At 35.7% G+C, this 21,071-nt stretch overlaps 1 protein-coding gene across 1 annotated transcript in view; it reads left to right on the top strand.

Annotated features, from left to right (window-relative positions):
• LOC136027938 (uncharacterized) overlaps window positions 1-21,071 on the top strand; it is a gene marked incomplete in the record, with an annotated part of 271,934 nt that overhangs the window by 15,492 nt on the left and 235,371 nt on the right. The window contains 4 exon segments of the mRNA XM_065705408.1: window positions 411-689; window positions 4,550-4,717; window positions 13,229-13,396; window positions 16,131-16,289. Coding sequence (XP_065561480.1) covers window positions 411-689; window positions 4,550-4,717; window positions 13,229-13,396; window positions 16,131-16,289 — 774 coding nt within the window.

Consider the following 21,071-nt stretch of genomic DNA (forward strand, 5'->3'; position numbering starts at 1 on the left):
AATAATACGGCAATAGACTTTACAATTCCTATTGGTAATGCTGATCTCTGTTTTTTGTTCCTTCAACCAGGAAGTGCCATGGGGGGTTGGGGGCCAACCATCTTGTGCTTTCGCACACCCTTCCTGTTTACCTTGCCCAGATTTCTCCAGTTACCCATTTAGGGCTGGGTCGACTCTGGCTGAGCTCACAGAGTCACACCAGTGACCTCCGTCCCAAACCAAATAATTGGGTACACTAAGATTCAAACCCCCGCCCTCGTGGACAAAGAATCCTAAATCCAGCACACCAATCCACTCGGTTAAGACGAAGGGAAGTAGCTGTTACATAATTCCATGTCTCAACTACACATCTGTAAACTTTGCATTTTTAAATTTTTTTATTAAAATTTAATTTCTGACTTTTGATATAGTCAGCCTCAATTCACAAGACTATACATTGGCAATATCTTAGAAGATGTCAGTTGTGAAGAACTGGAATATGAATTTAGTATATTTGGGGCTTTGAAGGATGTATGGGTTGCTCCAAACCGCAGTGGTTTTGCCTTTGTTGAATATGAAGATGAAGATGATGCCAAAGATGCCGTCTCAAACATGAACGGGGAAGAATATTTTGGATCAAGGATCAAGGTTGAGGTATCTCGTCAAAGACCTAGTGGAAGGCGAGGCCGTGGTGGTAGCTATGCCTTCAGGTATGAACATTTCAGTTATATTTTGAACGGTTGTCATTATTCTAATGTAAAATTTAACATTTGTTTTGTGAAAGATAATTCCATGCTTTAGCCCTAATATCAAATAGTTGTTAATCAATAATTCCTTTTTTTATAACCTAAATAAATAAATATTTGCGTGCTTCTTATTTGTTTTCTTTTATTGCATACTCAGTTTTAATATGGATTTTGTTTTAATTTCACTGATTTTACTAATTCCACAAAGCATGTAAACTTTAGGTTCTTTCGAAATGACAGAATCATTTTGCCCTGGAGAAGATTTGTAAGGGTCAGCTTATTGAGAGGATTTGATATCTTAAAGATCACCCAATTTTGTCCTTTATAAATCTCTTTAGTTTACCCTCCCAAACTATTTAAAACTGATTGGGTGGTCTTACCGTCTTTACTTGGTTCACAGAACCTAGTTAACGATAAAAACTAAAAAACTACTTTTTAAACCATAAAAAACATTCCACATCTCCCAAATTTAAAAAAGATTGAGATATTTAAAATTCAATGAATCTTTCAGTGTTAAAATTGCTAATTTTGATTTTTAGATTGAATAGGGTAAATTTTTTTCTCGTTGAAGCTTAGAAAAGGGGAGTTCATTATAATATTCTAGCAGGTCATGTTGCAAAATAGTAAAAATCACCTTAAAGGCAGTATCTTTTCAGTTGTTGTGGACAGCTTTAAAAGTAATTTGTTGTGTGACCCCCCCTTGATGAATTACCCTGCAGATGTAGGATAGATATTATTTATGCTTTATGTAGCTTGAATAGATAGCACTATCCTTAATAATTGGGAAGAGATATTTTACATTTTCAGTCTTGTAAACTAGCCTCTTGTTTGTTTTTTGAACTGTTGAAATATTTCAGATCCTTAATATATTTTTACTGAATTTAAGAGTTTCCTGTCATATTGAAAAAAATTCACTATTGCACCCTTCGTCTTGAGATAATCAGCAAACATTTAGACTCTTAAAATGATTCTTTATCTTCTTAATAAAATAACGAGCATAGGCCAAGCCACTTATAGAACTTTTTCATAATTTAATTATTTATTCTGTGAACTTTTATTTCTCCTGTATCGAATACATTATTACAAATATTGCACTATCGATAGGGATGCGTGTTAGTCTCTTTTTTTGTTGTTTGTATTCATTCAGTCTTCAAGAAGTCTTTTTATGACACTTGGTATCTACCAAGTTTACATATAAATCGCAAATTTTGTCGGCCGGTCTGTCGGTCCCGGTTTTGCTAGTTTAGGCACTTCCAGGTAAGCAAGGACGGTTAAATTTGGCAGGCATATCAGGAACCAGGCCAAATTAAATTAGAAATTGCCATTTCCCCTATTTGACCATCTAGGGGGGGGGGGGTGGTGGTTAAATCAGAAAAATAGAAAAAATGAGGTATTTTTAACTTACGAACGGGAGATCGGATCTTATGAAATTTGATATTTTGAAAGATATCATGTCTCAGAGCTATTATTTTAAATCCTGACCGGATCTGCTAACACTGGAGGAGCAGGGGGGTGGGGGAACCTAAAATCTTTGAAAACGCTTAGGGTGATGGGATCTGGATGAAACTTGATAAGAAAAATATGCAGAAGTCCTAGATACGTGATTGACATAACCAGAACGGATCTGGTCTATTTGGGGGAGTTGGGAGGGGAGGGTTAATTCTGAAAAATTAGAAAAAATGATGTATTTTTAACTTACGAATGAGTCATCGGATATTAATGAAATTTTGAATTTAGAAGGACATCGTAACTCAGATCTCTTACTTTGAATCCCGACCGGATACAGCGTTAGTTGGAGGGGGAGGAGTTGGGGGGGGGGCAGAAATCTTGGAAAACACTTAAATCGGAGAGATCAGGATGAAACTTGGTGGGAAGTATAAAAACATGTCCAAGATATGTGACTGACATAATCAGACCGTATCTGCTCTCTTAGGTGGAGTTGGGAGGGGGGAGTAATTTGGTAAAATTAAAAAAAAGTGAGATATTTTTAACTTACGAACGGGTGGTCAGATCTTAATGAAATTTGATATTTAGAAGGGTCTTGTGCTTAAGAGCTCTTTATTTTAAATCCCAATCAGATCCGGTAACAGTGGGGGGAGTTGGAAGGGGAAGCCAGAATTCTTGGAAAACGTGAAAATTGAGGTATCTTTATCTTATGAATGAGTGATTAGATCTTAGTGGAACTTGATATATAGAAGAATCTTATGTCTCAGATGCTCTATTTTCAATTCGAATCGGATCCGGAGACAGTGGGCTGGAGGAGGGAAACAGAAATCTTAGAAACGCTTAGAGTGGAGGAACTGGGATGAAACTTGATGGGAAGAATAAGCACGAATTATAGATACGTGCTTGACATAATTGGAATGGATCTCTTCTCTTTGGTGGAGCAGGGGGGGTTGTTAATTTTTAAAAATTAGATAAATTGAGGGATTTTTAACTTAAGAACAGGTGACCGGATCTTAATAAAATTTGATATTTAGAAGGAACACATGTCTCAGAGCTCTTATCTCCAATCCTGACCACATCTGTTGATATTGGGGGAGGGGGGTTTGAGGGGGAAACCGGAAATCTTTGAAAATGCTTAGAGTGGTGAGATCAGGAAGAAACTTGGTGGGTAGAATAATCAAATGTCGTAGATACGTAATGACGTAACTTTACTGGATCCGCTCTCTTTGGGGGAGTTAGAGGGTGGGGTTCAGTGCTTGGGGCGAGTTTGGTGCTTCTGGACGTGCTAGGACGATGAAAATTGGTAGGCGTGTCAGGGAGTTGCGCAATTTGACTTGATACAATAGTTTCCCCGATTCAACGATCTGGAGGGCTGAAGGGAAAGGAAAAATTAGAAAAATTGAGGTATTTATAACTTACGAGTGGGTGATCGGATCTTAATGAGTTTTGATACTTAGAAGGACACCGCGACTCAGAGCCCTTATTTAAATCCCGACCACCATTAAGCCTCTGATTTTCATTTTAAATCAATCTACTTATTCTTAAATTTTGCTAGAGCTCATACCATATGAGCTCTTGGCTCTTGGCTCTTCTGGCCTCGTCAAAAGTGCTATATGAGCTCTTAGCTCTTGTTAAAATAGGTATCAAACATAGAAAGTAATGGGTAATTAGCATATATTTGCTTAGGCTAAATTATACAAATATGCTGATCAAAGACTGTTTTGGCTCTAATAGCCTCCGCTGATAAATAACTGTCAGGTGGCCTTTCTTACGATCGTTGTATTGGCTTAATATCTTGTTAGTGCCTTTGATCCAACAGCTTGAAAAAGCTATTATTGTTAAATTATTATATTGTTATATTATTAATTGTTATATTATAAATATTATAATATATATTATAAAATATAATATAATAAAATAATATAATATAATATATAATATTATATTATAATATATATTATAATAAATTATTAATTGTTATATTATTGTTGAAGCTAGATACACTTAGTCGGTATTAAATTTATCCTTCGAAAAGTTTTGAGCTGCAGTCTTAAAGAGCTTCTATTGTCTGGCATACATTCTACTAGAGAATTTCTTGGCATTATATACAGACTTCAAATCTTAAAGGCGAGTGACTATATCATTGAATGCAAACTATATTGAGGTCTGTCTCATAAACACACTTTTTTAGACTCGAGATCCTTTTTTCCTAAGGTAAAATTCAGATCTTATAAAGTTGGAGACCGAATATATGTGTGAAAATATAACGCCGATTTTTCTATAGCTTGAATAACAGTAATGTTATAATAAAACTATTGGTCGTATTTGTAAATACAAACAGCTTTAGATTTACCCTTATGAATATTCTTTTTGTTTAGTAATGGCTGTGGTGGCTCTGACAGAGAAGGTGGTGGTCGAAGAATAAGTTGTGGTGACCATAAGGGCTATGGAGGTCGTAGTCATGATGGTCATGACAGTGACGACAGCTGTGATGATAACTGCCACTCAACTGATCACCGAAAAGTTCACAGCGGTGGTGGAAGAAGGTATGATTGTTTTATTCTAGACTTTTAAAACCCATAAGTTTGAAGTCCATATTAGAAAATTTTAAGTAGTTGAATCCACTATGCATTTGATTTGTCCTTTATTGGTGTTTCTCGAGGTAATGAAAAAGCCTCATTATGAGGTTTGAAAAAGCTAGTGACCAAAGACACACTTCAAGCCTGACTTAGTGAGATCTTCGTATTTCCAAGTCTCTATCTACTTTCTAATAAAATTTTTAAACCTTAAAAAAAGCTGGTTATCTCCTAGGAAATCAAAAGAAACTACTTTTGATTTTATTTCTCAATTTTTATGTTCTCGTGGTAAAAAAAGAAAAGTGAAGAGCCGAACACAGATCTTGAAAAACAAAATTGAAATCCAGCCTAAGGAAAAAAACCCAAACAGCAAATGGGAATAAGATTTTTATTCCATGGACTGATGGGCAATGACCATGGACAATGAAATTAATCTTATTGTCAGAGAAAATAACCAACATTTATTATTTCCTTGAATAGGGGCATTTTAGGACTCAGTATTTTCCACATTAATAGAATAAGGGCCATCTTTGGATCCAGATTATTTCAGGTTTAATTTCTGTCCAGGCTGGATTAGGGATGTATTAGCTATTATCAGAGGCAGCGCATAGACACTGCCTAACTAAAAAAACAATGCTAGAACATTGTATTATTGTTATTATTATCTTTATGTATCTTTTTTTTTACCAGGGCACTTTGTTTTGAAGGAGATGTCGTATAAACTTCAAAAAGGACTCATTCAATTAGAAATTGAGAGGGCTAGTGCCCTTTTTAATAGTTGAAAGTGATCGAAGGGCAAATAACCCCCACCAAGCTCATCATTAACCGAAATACATCGAATCAAAGTTTTAAGATAGTCATTTTGTTCAACCTAGTTGAAAAGTCTCGAAATCATGTCTTTGAGCATGAAAATCCCCTCCACAGCTCTCAGGGCAAGGGATGTACGTTATATCCTGGGGGTATATAAATTTTTTTTGAAAAGGTAGTCGTATATACTTCGGAAGGAGCTTTTTGGATTAGTAATCAGAAGTTCTAGTGCCATTCCTAAGAGTCAAAGTGATCAGACGGCAGCTATCCCCTCATACGTCATATTTTCACAAAATGTATCAAATAGAAATTTTGAGATAGCCTTTATATTCAAAGTAGTCAAAATATCATATAAAAAGACTTTTAAGGTTGATACGAACTGCCAGAGCTTGGGGGCAAGGATTTCAGTTATGCCCAAGGGGCGTTTAAGGTTTTTATGGAAGAGATGGTAGTATAGATTTGAGTGGTGGTTAACTTGGTTGAAACTTGGAAATGCGAGTTTCCTTTTTTAGAATCAAAAATGATCAACTAAACTCCTCTCCTCCCCGACTACCCTAATTTCCACCAAACGCATCTGATTACAATTGTGAGATAGCCATTCTGTTCAAAATAGTCTAAAAAAGAAATGCCAATGCCTTAGGGGTTGACACTCCCACCAAAGCCCTGGAGCAAAGGCTGTAAGTTATATCCTGGGGTCATTTAAGGTTTTAATGGAATGGTTGGTCGAATAAACTTCAGATGGGGCTTATTTGATTTGAAATGTGAAATTATGGTGTCCTATTTAAGAGTCAAAGTGATTTGAGAGCAATCAGTCCCCACCCCAAGCCCAACATTTCTCAAAACAAACATTCAAATAAAGTTTGAGACATCGATTGTTTTAGCACTGTTGAAAGTTTCAGTAATTATGCGTAGGGGAAAGTCAACCCCTCACCAGGTGCCTTAGGGCAAGGGCTTTAAGTTAGGCAGTTTTTTCATTGTTCATATATAGTATGTATTATTGAGAAAAGATGTTTATGTTTGACTTCTACTTTCCTAAAATATGAAGGGCATTAAATTAAGGTGAGTCTTTAAGGCATTGCTAAGGGGAGTGTTGAACTAAAGCAAAACATGTTATCTGCATATGGGTTGTCAAAGGGGAGTAACCCAGGAATGACTGAGCATATTAATTTGAAACTTCAGAAAATGATAAGCGAGATGAAAAATTGACCAAAAAGCTTATATTTGCACGCTACTACTATTACAGCTATCACTGCTTCTACTGCTGTTACAACTACTACTACAACTTACCGTCCTTTCACTCAAACTAAATCTTTTGTAAAGAGTACTACTAAGGCTGAAAATATTGAAATAAACGTCTCAAGAAGCGATGAGGGGATATTTGAACTAAATTAAAGCATACTATCTGTGATTGTGATACTTCTCTGATTACAGATTGCTGATCCGGGCTTATCAGCAATATTTTTGTAACAACTTATCGTATCAAAAAGAAATTTCAAGGGCATCATGATTGGGATTTCCAATTGACCAAAAGGTTACTATGACAAACCTGCTACTATGGTTATTAATACTACTACTACTGCTGTTACTACTACTAATTCCAATAAACTATTACTGATACTACTGCTCCTACTACTAACGCTAATACTATGATGATAGTACAATTAAAGCTACTCGTATGAGGGTGAAAGTTTGACAGAAATTTAAGAATGAATTGGAGCTAAATCAAAACACATTATGTTTACGCAGATGGTCAAAAAAGTACATCTTAAAAATGGATTGAGGTATTAAGTTGCATCTTTCAGAGGACACATAAAGGAGAAGATAAATTGAAAAAAAAATTATATATGTATGAGTACCGATAAGAGGGGAGGAGAGGGGGGCAACGGGGCAGTTTTCCCCCGATAATTTCAAGAAGAACTTACGAAGTAACTTTAAAACTATTGCTCTTTTTATGTTCCAACTTTGTTCTTTATTCTGAGCAGATAATTTTTTTTTAATTAATCTATCCTCGTTTAAAAAAAACACAAAAAAGGGTTCAATTGCACTTCCTAATATGTTCTACATCAATATTTATACAAAAATAGTGCCTTTGGACCTTATTGTCTTCGGTGGTGACTTTAATACAAAGAGCCCGCTTTGGCTATCTAACGCTCCTACTGACGCAAAATGTAAAGAACTGGAGGATTTCACCTCAATTTGCTCTGTAATAGTACTAAACAACGTGGATTTACTCACTTATGAAGGATCTCCAGTCTTGATTTGACTCTAACAAGTGTAAGGCCTATCAGATATTTGGAAAATTGGCACACTCTTGAGCATTACCCTTCTCTATGAGACCATAAATATATTACTTTTAAGTTGTCGCTTAGTCCTACTGTAAATGTTCCTATCACTGATTCTAGTATTAATTTTAACAAAACCAACTAGAGGGCTTTCAGTGCTATTCTTTTGGATGGTGTTGATGATGCTTACGTTATGACCCTGTCACCTCAGCCACAAATAGACCAAAATATAAAATCTATGACAAATTAAATCCTCAAAGCTACGTCTGTATCTACTCCTGTTTACTCTGCTAATGCCAAAGGATATGTAAGGCGTTGAACTCAGGAGCTAAATCTTCTTAGAAGAGAATACCACCACCATCAACGATCAAGTAGACAGGATCCATCGAATGACAGTGTAAATAATGTAAAACTACTAAAGGAAACAAATAAAAATCTACAATCTTAAAAGCCAAATCAGATGACTGAAATTTTTTTTCATCAAGCAAAGACAGCTCTGATCCCTGGGATACAATGTCATCTGGGAACAGATGACAGAACATACACTACTTCAATGATTGAAGCAGGAGAAGAACTTGTCTCTTAATGTTTTCTTCGTGACGAAAAATCCTGTGACAAGGAATATCATCGTGATATTAGACAAAAAGTTTAAAACGTATTAAATATTAGTGGAAACGTTGTAAATGAAGTTAGTCCAGACGAACTACAAGAAACTATAAGGAATACAAGCTCAATGAAAGCAGCTGGCCCAGTCAGGACCCTAAATTTAGTTTTAAAAAATATCAAGGTGTTATCATCTATTATGTCTGAAAGCTTGTCTGAAGCTGCTATATTTCCCAAAGGAAAGAAAAAAACAAAAATGGAGATAGTTTTGCTTCTTCCTATAGACCTATTAGCTTGTTTTCCAATGTTGGGAAAATTTTTGAACGACTAATTTCTAATAAAATTGATTCCTTAAGTTACACTAACAAATGGATCTCCGATGCACAATTTTGCTTTGTAAAGAATAAATGAACAATAGATGTGATATATAATATATTATAAATTGTGGAAAATAATAAAAAGTGAAATTTGTTCACATTATGTTTATTTTTTATATTAAAGGTACGTTTGATAATGCTTGGCGTATGGGTATAATAAAAAAGTTGATTGATAAAAAATGCCCTGCTGGTATTATTAAAGTAATACGTAGTTAAGTGATAGATTTGTCTGCTTCGAAGATGAGCCCCTCTCAAATTAGAAAATTCATGCCCCCAAAGTGGCAAATTGTCCCCATTCCTTTTGTCTTATAAACATAAATGTTTTGGTCGAGTTAACTACATTAATTGCAAAGTTCAAGCTTACGCAGACGATCTGTGCGTTGTAGTCAGAGCGCCAGATTCTGTATCTCGCTTATTTCGATTAGTACCCATGCCGAAAGGTACAAAAATGTTAAGGGTGGATTCCATGGTGGTTGACCATGCTAAAAACGAATATCTTAGGGCGCATATTTACCGTTTGGGCGTTTCTGAGATATAGGCACAAAAATACCAAATTTGGCCTATAATGGGGTTCGACGATTCTAATTTTTTTTACAGATAGGATTCGTCAAATCCATCGTACTTTCACATCAATAGAAAGAAGAGAATTGGGGCTACACGAATATAATTTTTGTTTGAAAAAAAATAGTACACTTTTTACTGCAGTTTTTAAAAAAATCAGATTTTGTTAACAAATTTCTAACAGAAAAGCTAAAAACTCAAATTTTTTTCAAGATAAAGTATTTTTTTTATATTAAAAAAGAAAGCCCTTATTTCCGAACACATTGAGCTAAGAAAAAAGTTTTAAATTATTGCATCTGGGGGGTCTGCAACTTTTTTAGCGAGTGTACCTGATAATAAGAATTTTGTTTAGTAGCCTGCTACGTAGCGGGAAGTTGCTTGATAAGCTAAGCAAAAGCAATAGATAAGCAGAAGATGAAAAAGAAAAGTGAGTCAGGTAGGCCAAGATAAAAAAAAACAGTGACTTTAGGTTGATTCAACATGTGATTCTGACGCACATACTGATTTGCTGGTGGATAATAATGAAGAATATGACATAAATTTGGAAGATCAAAAAAAAAAAATTGAAAGAAATAGAATTTTTAAAAGCACTTTTGGTGGTGTAAAGTTGGCTGGCAAAAGGAGTGTAAAATTTTTCTTGCAGAAGTAAGAGACTTAATGAAAGTAATTATAAGTAAAGCTGTCGGAAGTGACAATGCGGTGGTCACGCGATATCTCTTTATTTATTAGCTAGCACAGGGAGTGAAAACTAAATACGCGGATGACTTCAAAAACGTAACCCTACGGATGGAAGGCTTCTACCTCCTGCTTAACTATTTCAAGGCAGTTGGCAAGATAATGGACAGCTCCGGCCTCAAAGAAATTATAGTGCAGGGAAAGCTGCTGCTTCCCGGTACTTGCGAAAAGTTATTTCAACGGAAAGGTCACTAACAAGCTATCAATACCTACTGCATACTGTACGATGTCTTGCTAGCGCTCTACTGGGAGTCCTTGGAAGGGTATTACTCTGAAGCACAAGAAGACTTATCCCGTCAGGACCCGCTGGATAGTACCATTGAATTATTCAAGACTTCATTGGCAAACGGTGCTAACGCGCGAACTGCACTTGAGGAGGCAAACGATGCCTTAATCACTTTGGCTCCCATAATGAATGCCTTCGACACCCAGTGAAATGCGTCGCCCGCGTTTGCTTTCTGGCGCGAGTTCTTGGAAATACTTGAAATAGCGATGCAATGCATTCATGCTGAACGAGACTGTGACAGGGAGTTTCATTTAATAGCAACTGCTCGGATGTTGCCATACTTGGCGGCGGCTGACCATCCTCAGTACATAAGATGTCTCATACAGTACCTATCAGACAAGCGAAGTAATGCACACAGGAAGTTCTTGAAAGGGTACTTTTCAGTGAAGAGAACGCACACCTGTGTCAAATCCACCTGGTCCTATCAGATACTGGAATGTACAGTGAACAAGGATGCAAAGACGACGGTCGGAATAATAGGAGAACAAATGGATGAGAGACAAACTGAAGTTTGGATTCTTAATTTACCGATTTCCACTGCCATCAGCAATGGTTTCCTGCAAGTAGTCAACGTATCCACAGAGACATTAAAACATCACGAAGACAATCAGTCGACGACGACGCGAATACAACTTTCGCGAGATAGAGTTTGAGACATTTTCACTACATGTGGCAATCCATTAAGCAGAGTGGACTTCAATCTAGTGGTTACTATAATGTCAGAAGTTATGGACGATGAGAAGGTTGTTTCTGATATTACTTGCTTAGCCACAATGGGAAAAGAGGTGGTTGAGGGCTAGTTAGGGGGGGGGCAGAAATCTTGGAAAACACTTAAATCGGAGAGATCAGGATGAAACTTGGTGGGAAGTATAAAAACATGTCCAAGATATGTGACTGACATGATCAGACCGTATCTGCTCTCTTAGGTGGAGTTGGGAGGGGGGAGTAATTTGGTAAAATTAAAAAAAAGTGAGATATTTTTAACTTACGAACGGGTGGTCAGATCTTAATGAAATTTGATATTTAGAAGGGTCTTGTGCTTAAGAGCTCTTTATTTTAAATCCCAATCAGATCCGGTAACAATGGGGGGAGTTGGAAGGGGAAGCCAGAATTCTTGGAAAACGTGAAAATTGAGGTATCTTTATCTTATGAATGAGTGATTAGATCTTAGTGGAACTTGATATATAGAAGAATCTTATGTCTCAGATGCTCTATTTTCAATTCGAATCGGATCCGGAGACAGTGGGCTGGAGGAGGGAAACAGAAATCTTAGAAACGCTTAGAGTGGAGGAACTGGGATGAAACTTGATGGGAAGAATAAGCACGAATTATAGATACGTGCTTGACATAATTGGAATGGATCTCTTCTCTTTGGTGGAGCAGGGGGGGGTTGTAAATTTTTAAAAATTAGATAAATTGAGGGATTTTTAACTTAAGAACGGGTAACCGGATCTTAATAAAATTTGATATTTAGAAGGAACACATGTCTCAGAGCTCTTATCTCCAATCCTGACCACATCTGTTTATATTTGGGGAGGGCGGTTTGAGGGGGAAACCGGAAATCTTTGAAAATGCTTAGAGTGGTGAGATCAGGAAGAAACTTGGTGGGTAGAATAATCAAATGTCGTAGATACGTAATGACGTAACTTTACTGGATCCGCTCTCTTTGGGGGAGTTAAAGGGTGGGGTTCAGTGCTTGGGGCGAGTTTGGTGCTTCTGGACGTGCTAGGACGATGAAAATTGGTAGGCGTGTCAGGGAGTTGCGCAATTTGACTTGATACAATAGTTTCCCTGATTCAACGATCTGGAGGCCTGAAGGGAAAGGAAAAATTAGAAAAATTGAGATATTTATAATTTACGAGTGGGTGATCGGATCTTAATGAGTTTTGATACTTAGAAGGACACCGCGACTCAGAGCCCTTATTTAAATCCCGACCACCATTAAGCCTCTGATTTTCATTTTAAATCAATCTACTTATTCTTAAATTTTGCTAGAGCTCATACCATATGAGCTCTTGGCTCTTGGCTCTTCTGGCCTCGTCAAAAGTGCTATATGAGCTCTTAGCTCTTGTTTAAATAGGTATTAAACATAGAAAGTAATGGGTAATTAGCATATATTTGCTTTGGCTAAATTATACAAATATGCTGATCAAAGACTGTTTTGGCTCTAATAGCCTCCGCTGATAAATAACTGTCAGGTGGCCTTTCTTACGATCGTTGTATTGGCTTAATATCTTGTTAGTGCCTTTGATCCAACAGCTTGAAAAAGCTATTATTGTTAAATTATTATATTGTTATATTATTAATTGTTATATTATAAATATTATAATATATATTATAATATATAATATAATAAAATAATATAATATAATATATAATATAATATATAATATAATATTATAATATATATTATAATAAATTATTAATTGTTATATTATTGTTAAGGCTAGCTACACTTAATCGGTATTAAATTTATCCTTCGAAAAGTTTTGAGCTGCAGTCTTAAAGAGCTTCTATTGTCTGGCATACATTCTACTAGAGGATTTCTTGGCATTATATACAGACTTCAAATCTTAAAGGCGAGTGACTATATCATTGAATGCAAACTATATTGAGGTCTGTCTCATAAACACACTTTTTTAGACTAGAGATCCTTTTTTCCTAAGGTAAAATTCAGATCTTACGAAGTTGGAGACCGAATATATGTGTGAAAATATAACGCCGATTTTACTATAGCTTGAATAACAGTAATGTTATAATAAAACTATTGGTCGTATTTGTAAATACAAACAGCTTTAGATTTACCCTTATGAATATTCTTTTTGTTTAGTAATGGCTGTGGTGGCTCTGACAGAGAAGGTGGTGGTCGAAGAATAAGTCGTGGTGACCATAAGGGCTATGGAGGTCGTGGTCATGATGGTCATGACAGTGACGACAGCTGTGATGATAACTGCCACTCAACTGATCACCGAAAAGTTCATAGCGGTGGTGGAAGAAGGTATGATTGTTTTATTCTAGACTTTTAAAAGCCATAAGTTTGAAGTCCATATTAGAAAATTTTAAGTAGTTGAATCCACTATGCATTTGATTTTTCCTTTATTGGTGTTTCTCGAGGTAATGAAAAAGCCTCATTATGAGGTTTGAAAAAGCTGGTGACCAAAGACACACTTCAAGCCTGACTTAGTGAGATCTTCGTATTTCCAAGTCTCTATCTACTTTCTAATAAAATTTTTAAACCTTAAAAAAAGCTGGTTATCTCCTAGGAAATCAAAAGAAACTACTTTTGATTTTATTTCTCAATTTTATGTTCTCGTGGTAAAAAAAGAAAAGTGAAGAGCCGAACACAGATCTTGAAAAACAAAATTGAAATCCAGCCTAAGGAAAAAAACCCAAACAGCAAATGGGAATAAGATTTTTATTCCATGGACTGATGGACAATGACCATGGACAATGAAATTAATCTTATTGTCAGAGAAAATAACCAGCATTTTTTATTTCCTTGAATAGGGGCATTTTAGGACTCAGTATTTTCCACATTAATAGAATAAGGGCCATCTTTGGATCCAGATTATTTCAGGTTTAATTTCTGTCCAGGCTGGATTAGGGATGTATTAGCTATTATCAGAGGCAGCGCATAGACACTGCCTCAGTAAAAAAACAATGCTAGAACATTGTATTATTGTTATTATTATCTTTATTTATCTTTTTTTTACCAGGGCACTTTGTTTTGAAGGAGATGTCGTATAAACTTCAAAAAGGGCTCACTCAATTAGAAATTGAGAGGGCTAGTGCCCTTTTTAATAGTTGAAAGTGATCGAAGGGCAAATAACCCCCCCCCCCAAGCTCATCATTAACCGAAATACATCGAATCAAAGTTTTGAGATAGTCATTTTGTTCAACCTAGTTCAAAAGTCTCGAAATCATGTCTTTGAGCATGAAAATCCCTTCCACAGCTCTCAGGGCAAGGGATGTACGTTATATCCTGGGGGTATATAAAATTTTTTTGAAAAGGTAGTCGTATATATTTCGGAAGGAGCTTTTTGGATTAGTAATCAGAAGTTCTAGTGCCATTCCTAAGAGTCAAAGTGATCAGACGGCAGCTATCCCCTCATACGTCATATTTTCACAAAATGTATCAAATAGAAATTTTGAGATAGCCTTTATATTCAAAGTAGTCAAAATATCATATAAAAAGACTTTTAAGGTTGATACGAACTGCCAGAGCTTGGGGGCAAGGATATCAGTTATGCCCAAGGGGCGTTTAAGGTTTTTATGGAAGAGATGGTAGTATAGATTTGAGTGGTGGTTAACTTGGTTGAAACTTGGAAATGCGAGTTTCCTTTTTTAGAATCAAAAATGATCAACTAAACTCCTCTCCCTCCCCGACTACCCTAATTTCCACCAAACGCATCTGATTACAATTGTGAGATAGCCATTTTGTTCAAAATAGTCTAAAAAAGATATGCCAATGCCTTCGGGGTTGACACTCCCACCAAAACCCTGGAGCAAAGCCTGTAAGTTATATCCTGGGGTCATTTAAGGTTTTAATGGAATGGTTGGTCGAATAAACTTCAGATGGGGCTTATTTGATTTGAAATGTGAAATTATGGTGTCCTATTTAAGAGTCAAAGTGTGGAGCCAAATCAAAACACATTGTGTTTACGCATATGGTAAAAAAAAGTACATTTTAAAAATGGATTGAGGTATTAAGTTGCATCTTTCAGAGAACACTTAAAGAAGAAGATCAATTGATACAAAAGTTATATATTAATGGGTACCGGTAAGAGGGGAGGAGAGGGGGGTAACGGGGCAGTTTTCCCCCGATAATTTTAAGAAGAAGTTATGAAGTAACTTTAAAACTATTGCTCTTTTTAAGTTCCAACTTTGTTCTTTACTCTGAGCAGATAATTTTTTTTAATTAATCTATCCTCGTTAAAAAAACACACACAAAAATAGGGTTCAATTGCACTTCCTATTATGTTCTAGATCAATATTTATACAAAAATAGTGCCTTTGGACCTAATTGTCATCGGTGGTGACTTTAATACAAAGAGCCCGCTTTAGCTATCTAACGCTCCTACTGACGCAAAATGTAAAGAACTGGATGATTTCACCTCAATTAGCTCTGTAATAGTACTAAACAACGTGGATTCACTCACTTCTGAAGGATCTCCAGTCCTCATTTGACTCTAACAAGTTTAAGGCCTATCAGATATTTGAAAAATTGGCACACTCTTGAGCATTACCCTTCTCTATGAGACCATAAATATATTCCTTTTAAGTTGTCGCTTAGCCCTACTGTAAATGTTCCTATCACTGATTCTAGTATTAATTTTAACAAAACCAACTAGAGGGCTTTCAGTGCTATTCTTTCGGATGGTGTTGATGATGCTTACGTTATGACCCTGTCATCTCAGCCACAATTAGACAAAAATATAAAATCTATGACAAATTAAATCCTCAAAGCTACGTCTGAATCCCAGCAGATGTAGGATGGATATTATTTATGCTTTATGTAGCTTGAATAGATAGCACTATCCTTAATAATTGAGAAGAGATATTGTGCATTTTCTGTCTTCCAAACTAGCTTCTTGTAAGCTTTTTTTAAATGTTTAAATATTTCAGATCCCTTATCTATTTTTACTGAAATGTTTTTATTAGTTTCCTCTGATGCTGAGAAAAATTCACTATTACACCCTTCGTCTTGAATTATGAATATTCTTTTTGTTTAGTAATGGCTGTGGTAGCTCTGACAGAGAAGTCGGTGGTCGAAGAATAAGTCGTGGTGACCATGAGGGCTATGGAGGTCGTGGTCATGACAGTTACGACAGCTGTGATGATAACTACCACTCAACTCATCACCGAAAAGTTCCTAGTGGTGGTGGCAGAAGGTATGATTTTCTTATTCCAGACTTTTAAAAGCCATAAGTTTGAAATCCATATTAGAAAATTTTAAATAGTTGAATCCACTATGCATTTGATTTGTCCTTTATTGGTGTTTCTCGAGGTAATGAAAAAGCCTCATTATGAGGTTTGAAAAAGCTGGTGACCAAAGACACACTTCAAGCCTGACTTAGTGAGATCTTCGTATTTCCAAGTCTCTGTCTACTTTCTAATAAAATTTTTAAACCTTAAAAAAAGCTGGTTATCTCCTAGGAAATCAAAAGAAACTACTTTTGATTTTATTTCTCAATTTTTATGTTCTTGTGGTAAAAAAAGAAAAATGAAGAGCCGAACACAGATCTTGAAAAACAAAATTGAAATCCAGCCTAAGGAAAAAAAGCCCCAAACAGCAAATGGGAATAAGATTTTTATTCCATGGACTGATGGACAATGACCATGGACAATAATCTTATTGTCAGAGAAAATAACCAACATTTATTATTTCCTTGAATAGGGGCATTTTAGGACTCAGTATTTTCCACATTAATAGAATAAGGGCCATCTTTGGATCCAGATTATTTCAGGTTTAATTTCTGTCCAGGCTGGATTAGGGATGTATTAGCTATTATCAGAGGCAGCGCATAGACGCTGCCTAAGTAAAAAACAATGCTAGTACAGTGTATTATTGTTATTATTATCTTTATTTATCTTTTTTTTTACCAGGGCGCTTCGTTTTGAAGGAGATGTCATATAAACTTCAAAAAGGGCTCATTCAATTAGAAATTGAGAGGGCTAGTGCCCTTTTTAATAGTTGAAAGGGATCGAAGGGCAAATATCCCCCACCAAGCTCATCATTAACCGAAATACATCGAATCAAAGTTTTGAGATGGTCATTTTTTTCAACCTAGTTGAAAAGTCTCGAAATCATGTCTTTGAGCATGACAATCCCATCCATACCCTCAGGGCAAGGGATGTACGTTATATCCTGGGGGTATATAAGATTTTTTTTAAAAAGGTGGTCGTATATACTTCGGAGGGGGCTTTTTGGATTGGTAATCAGAAGTTCTAGTACCATTCCTAAGAGTCAAAGTGATCGGACGGCAGCTATCCCTTCATACGTCATATTTTGACAAAATGTATCAAATAGAAATTTTGAGATAGTCTTTATATTCAAAGTAGTCCAAATATCATATAGAAAGACTTTTGAGGTTGATACGAACTACCAGAGCTTGGGGGCAAGGATTTCAGTTATGCCCAAGGGGCGTTTATGGTTTTTATGGAAGAGATGGTAGTATAGACTTTAGTGGTGGTTAACTTGGTTGAAACTTGGAAATACGAGTTTCCTTTTAAGAATCAAAAATGATCAACTAAACTGCTCTCCCTCCCCGACTACCCTAATTTTCACCAAACGCATCTGATTACAATTGTGAGATAGCCATTTTGTTCAAAATAGTCTAAAAAAGATATGCCAATGCCTTCGGGGTTGACACTCCCACCAAAGCCCTGGAGCAAAGGCTGTAAGTTATATCTTGGGGTCATTTAAGGTTTTAATGGAATGGTTGGTTGAATAAACTTCAGATGGGGCTTATTTGATTTGAAATGTGAAATTATGGTGTCCTATTTAAGAGTCAAAGTGATTTGAGAGCAATCAGTCCCCACCCCAAGCCCAACATTTCTCAAAACAAACATTCAAATAAAGTTTGAGACATTGATTGTTTTAGTACTGTTGAAAGTTTCAGTAATTATTCGTAAGGGAAAGTCAACCCCTCACCAGGTGCCTTAGGGCAAGGGCTTTAATTTAGGCAGTTTTTTCATTGTTCATATATAGTATGTATTATCGAGAAAAGATATTTATGTTTGACTTCTACTTTCCTAAAATATGAAGGGCATTAAATTAAGGTGAGTCTTTAAGGCATTTTTAAGGGGAGTTTTGAACTAAAGCAAAACATGTTATCTGCATATGGGTTGTCAAAGGGGAGTAACTCAGGAATGACTGAGCATATTAATTTGAAACTTCAGAAAATGATAAGCGAGATGAAAAATTTACCAAAAAGCTTATATTTGCACGCTACTACTATTACAGCTATCACTGCTTCTACTGCTGTTACAACTACTGCTACAACTTACCATCCTTTCACTCAAACTAAATTTTTTGTAGAGAGTACTACTAAGGCTGAGAATATTGAAATAAACATCTCAAGAAATGTTGAGGGGATATTTGACCTAAATTAAAACATACTATCTGTGATTGTGATACATCTGTGATTACAGATTGCTGATCCGGGCTTATCAGCAATATTTTTGTAACAACTTATCGTATCAAAAAGAAATTTCAGGGGCATCATGATTGGGATTTCCAATTGACCAAAAGGCTACTATGACCAACCTGCTACTATGGCTATTAATACTACTACTACTGCTGTTACTACTACTAATTACAACAAACTATTACTGATACTACTGCTCTTACTACTAACGCTAATACTATGATGATAGTACAATTAAAGGTACTCGTATGAGGGTGAAAGTTTGACAGAAATTTAAGAATGAATTGGAGCCAAATCAAAACACATTGTGTTTACGCATATGGTAAAAAAAAGTACATCTTAAAAAATGGATTGAGGTATTAAGTTGCATCTTTCAGAGAACACTTAAAGAAGAAGATCAATTGATACAAAAGTTATATGTTAATGGGTACCGGTAAGAGGGGAGGAGAGGGGGTAAACGGGGCAGTTTTCCCCCGATAATTTTAAGAATAAATTATGAAGTAACTTTAAAACTATTGCTCTTTTTAAGTTCCAACTTTGTTCTTTACTCTGAGCAGATAATTTTTTTAATTAATCTATCCTCGTTAAAAAAAAAACACACACAAAAATAGGGTTCAATTGCACTTCCTATTATGTTCTACATCATTATTTATACAAAAATAGTGCCTTTGGACCTAATTGTCATCGGTGGTGACTTTAATACAAAGAGCCCGCTTTGGCTATCTAACGCTCCTACTGACGCAAAATGTAAAGAACTGGAGGATTTCTCCTCAATTAGCTCTGTAATAGTACTAAACAACGTGGATTCACTCACTTATGAAGGATCTCCAGTCCTGATTTGACTCTAACAAGTTTAAGGCCTATCAGATATTTGGAAAATTGGCACAGTCTTGAGCATTACCCTTCTCTAAGAGACCATAAATATATTCCTTTTAAGTTGTCGCTTAGCCCTACTATAAATGTTCCTATCACTGATTCTAGTATTAATTTTAACAAAACCAACTAGAGGGCTTTCAGTGTTATTCTTTCGGATGGTGTTGATGATGCTTACGTTATGACCCTGTCATCTCAGCCACAATTAGACAAAAATATAAAATCTATGACAGATTAAATCCTCAAAGCTACGTCTGAATCTACTCCTGTTTACTCTGCTATTGCCAAAGGATATGTTAGGCGTTGAACTCAGGAGCTAAGTCGTCTTAGAAGAGAATACCACCACCATCAACGATCAAGTAGACCGTATCCATCGAATGACAGTGTAAATAATGTATAACTACTAAAGAAAACAAATAAAAATCTACAATCTTAAAAGCCCAATCAGATGACTGAAATTTTTTTTATCAAGCAAAGACAGCTCTGATCCCTGGGATACAATGTCATCTGGGAACAGATGACAGAACATACACTACTTCAATGATTGAAGCAGGAGAAGAACTTATCTCTTAATGTTTTCTTCGTGACGAAAAATCCTGTGACAAGGAATATCATCGTGATATTAGACAAGAAGTTTAAAACGTATTAAATATTAGTGGGAACGTTGTAAATGAAGTTAGTCCAGACGAACTACAAGAAACTATAAGGAATACAAGCTCAATGAAAGCAGCTGGCCCAGTCAGGACCCTAAATTTAGTTTTAAAAAATATCAAGGTGTTATCATCTATTATGTCTGAAAGCTTGTCTGAAGCTGCCATATTTCCCAAAGGAAAGAAAAAAACAAAAATGGAGATAGTTTTGCTTCTTCCTATAGACCTATTAGCTTGTTTTCCAATGTTGGGAAAATTTTTGAACGACTAATTTCTAATAAAATTGATTCCTTAAGTTACACTAACAAATGGATCTCCGATGCACAATTTTGCTTTGTAAAGAATAAATGAACAATAGATGTGATATATAATATATTATAAATTGTGGAAAATAATAAAAAGTGAAATTTGTTCACATTATGTTTATTTTTCATATTAAAGGTACGTTTGATAATGCTTGGCGTATGGGTATAATAAAAAAGTTGATTGATAAAAAATGCCCTGCTGGTATTATTAAACTAATACGTAGTTAAGTGATAGATTTGTCTGCTTTGAAGATGAGCCCCTCTCAAATTAGAAAATTCATGCCCCCAAGGTGGCAAATTGTCTCCATTCCTTTTGTCTTATAAACATAAATGATTTGGTCGAGTTAACTACATTAATTGCAAAGTTCAAGCTTACGCAGACGATCTGTGCGTTGTAGTCAGAGCGCCAGATTCTGTATCTCGCTTATTTCGATTAGTACCCATGCCGAAAGGTACAAAAATGTTAAGGGTGGATTCCATGGTGGTTGACCATACTAAAAACGAATATCTTAGGGCGCATATTTACCGTTTGGGCGTTTCTGAGATATAGGCACAAAAATACCAAATTTGGCCTATAATGGGGTTCGACGATTCTAATTTTTTTTACAGATAGGATTCGTCAAATCTATCGTACTTTCACATCAATAGAAAGAAGAGACTTGGGGCTACACGAATATAATTTTTGTTTGAAAAAA

The sequence above is a fragment of the Artemia franciscana genome, chromosome 6, assembly GCF_032884065.1.
Source record: "Artemia franciscana chromosome 6, ASM3288406v1, whole genome shotgun sequence".
Classification (NCBI taxonomy): Eukaryota; Metazoa; Arthropoda; class Branchiopoda; order Anostraca; family Artemiidae; genus Artemia; species Artemia franciscana.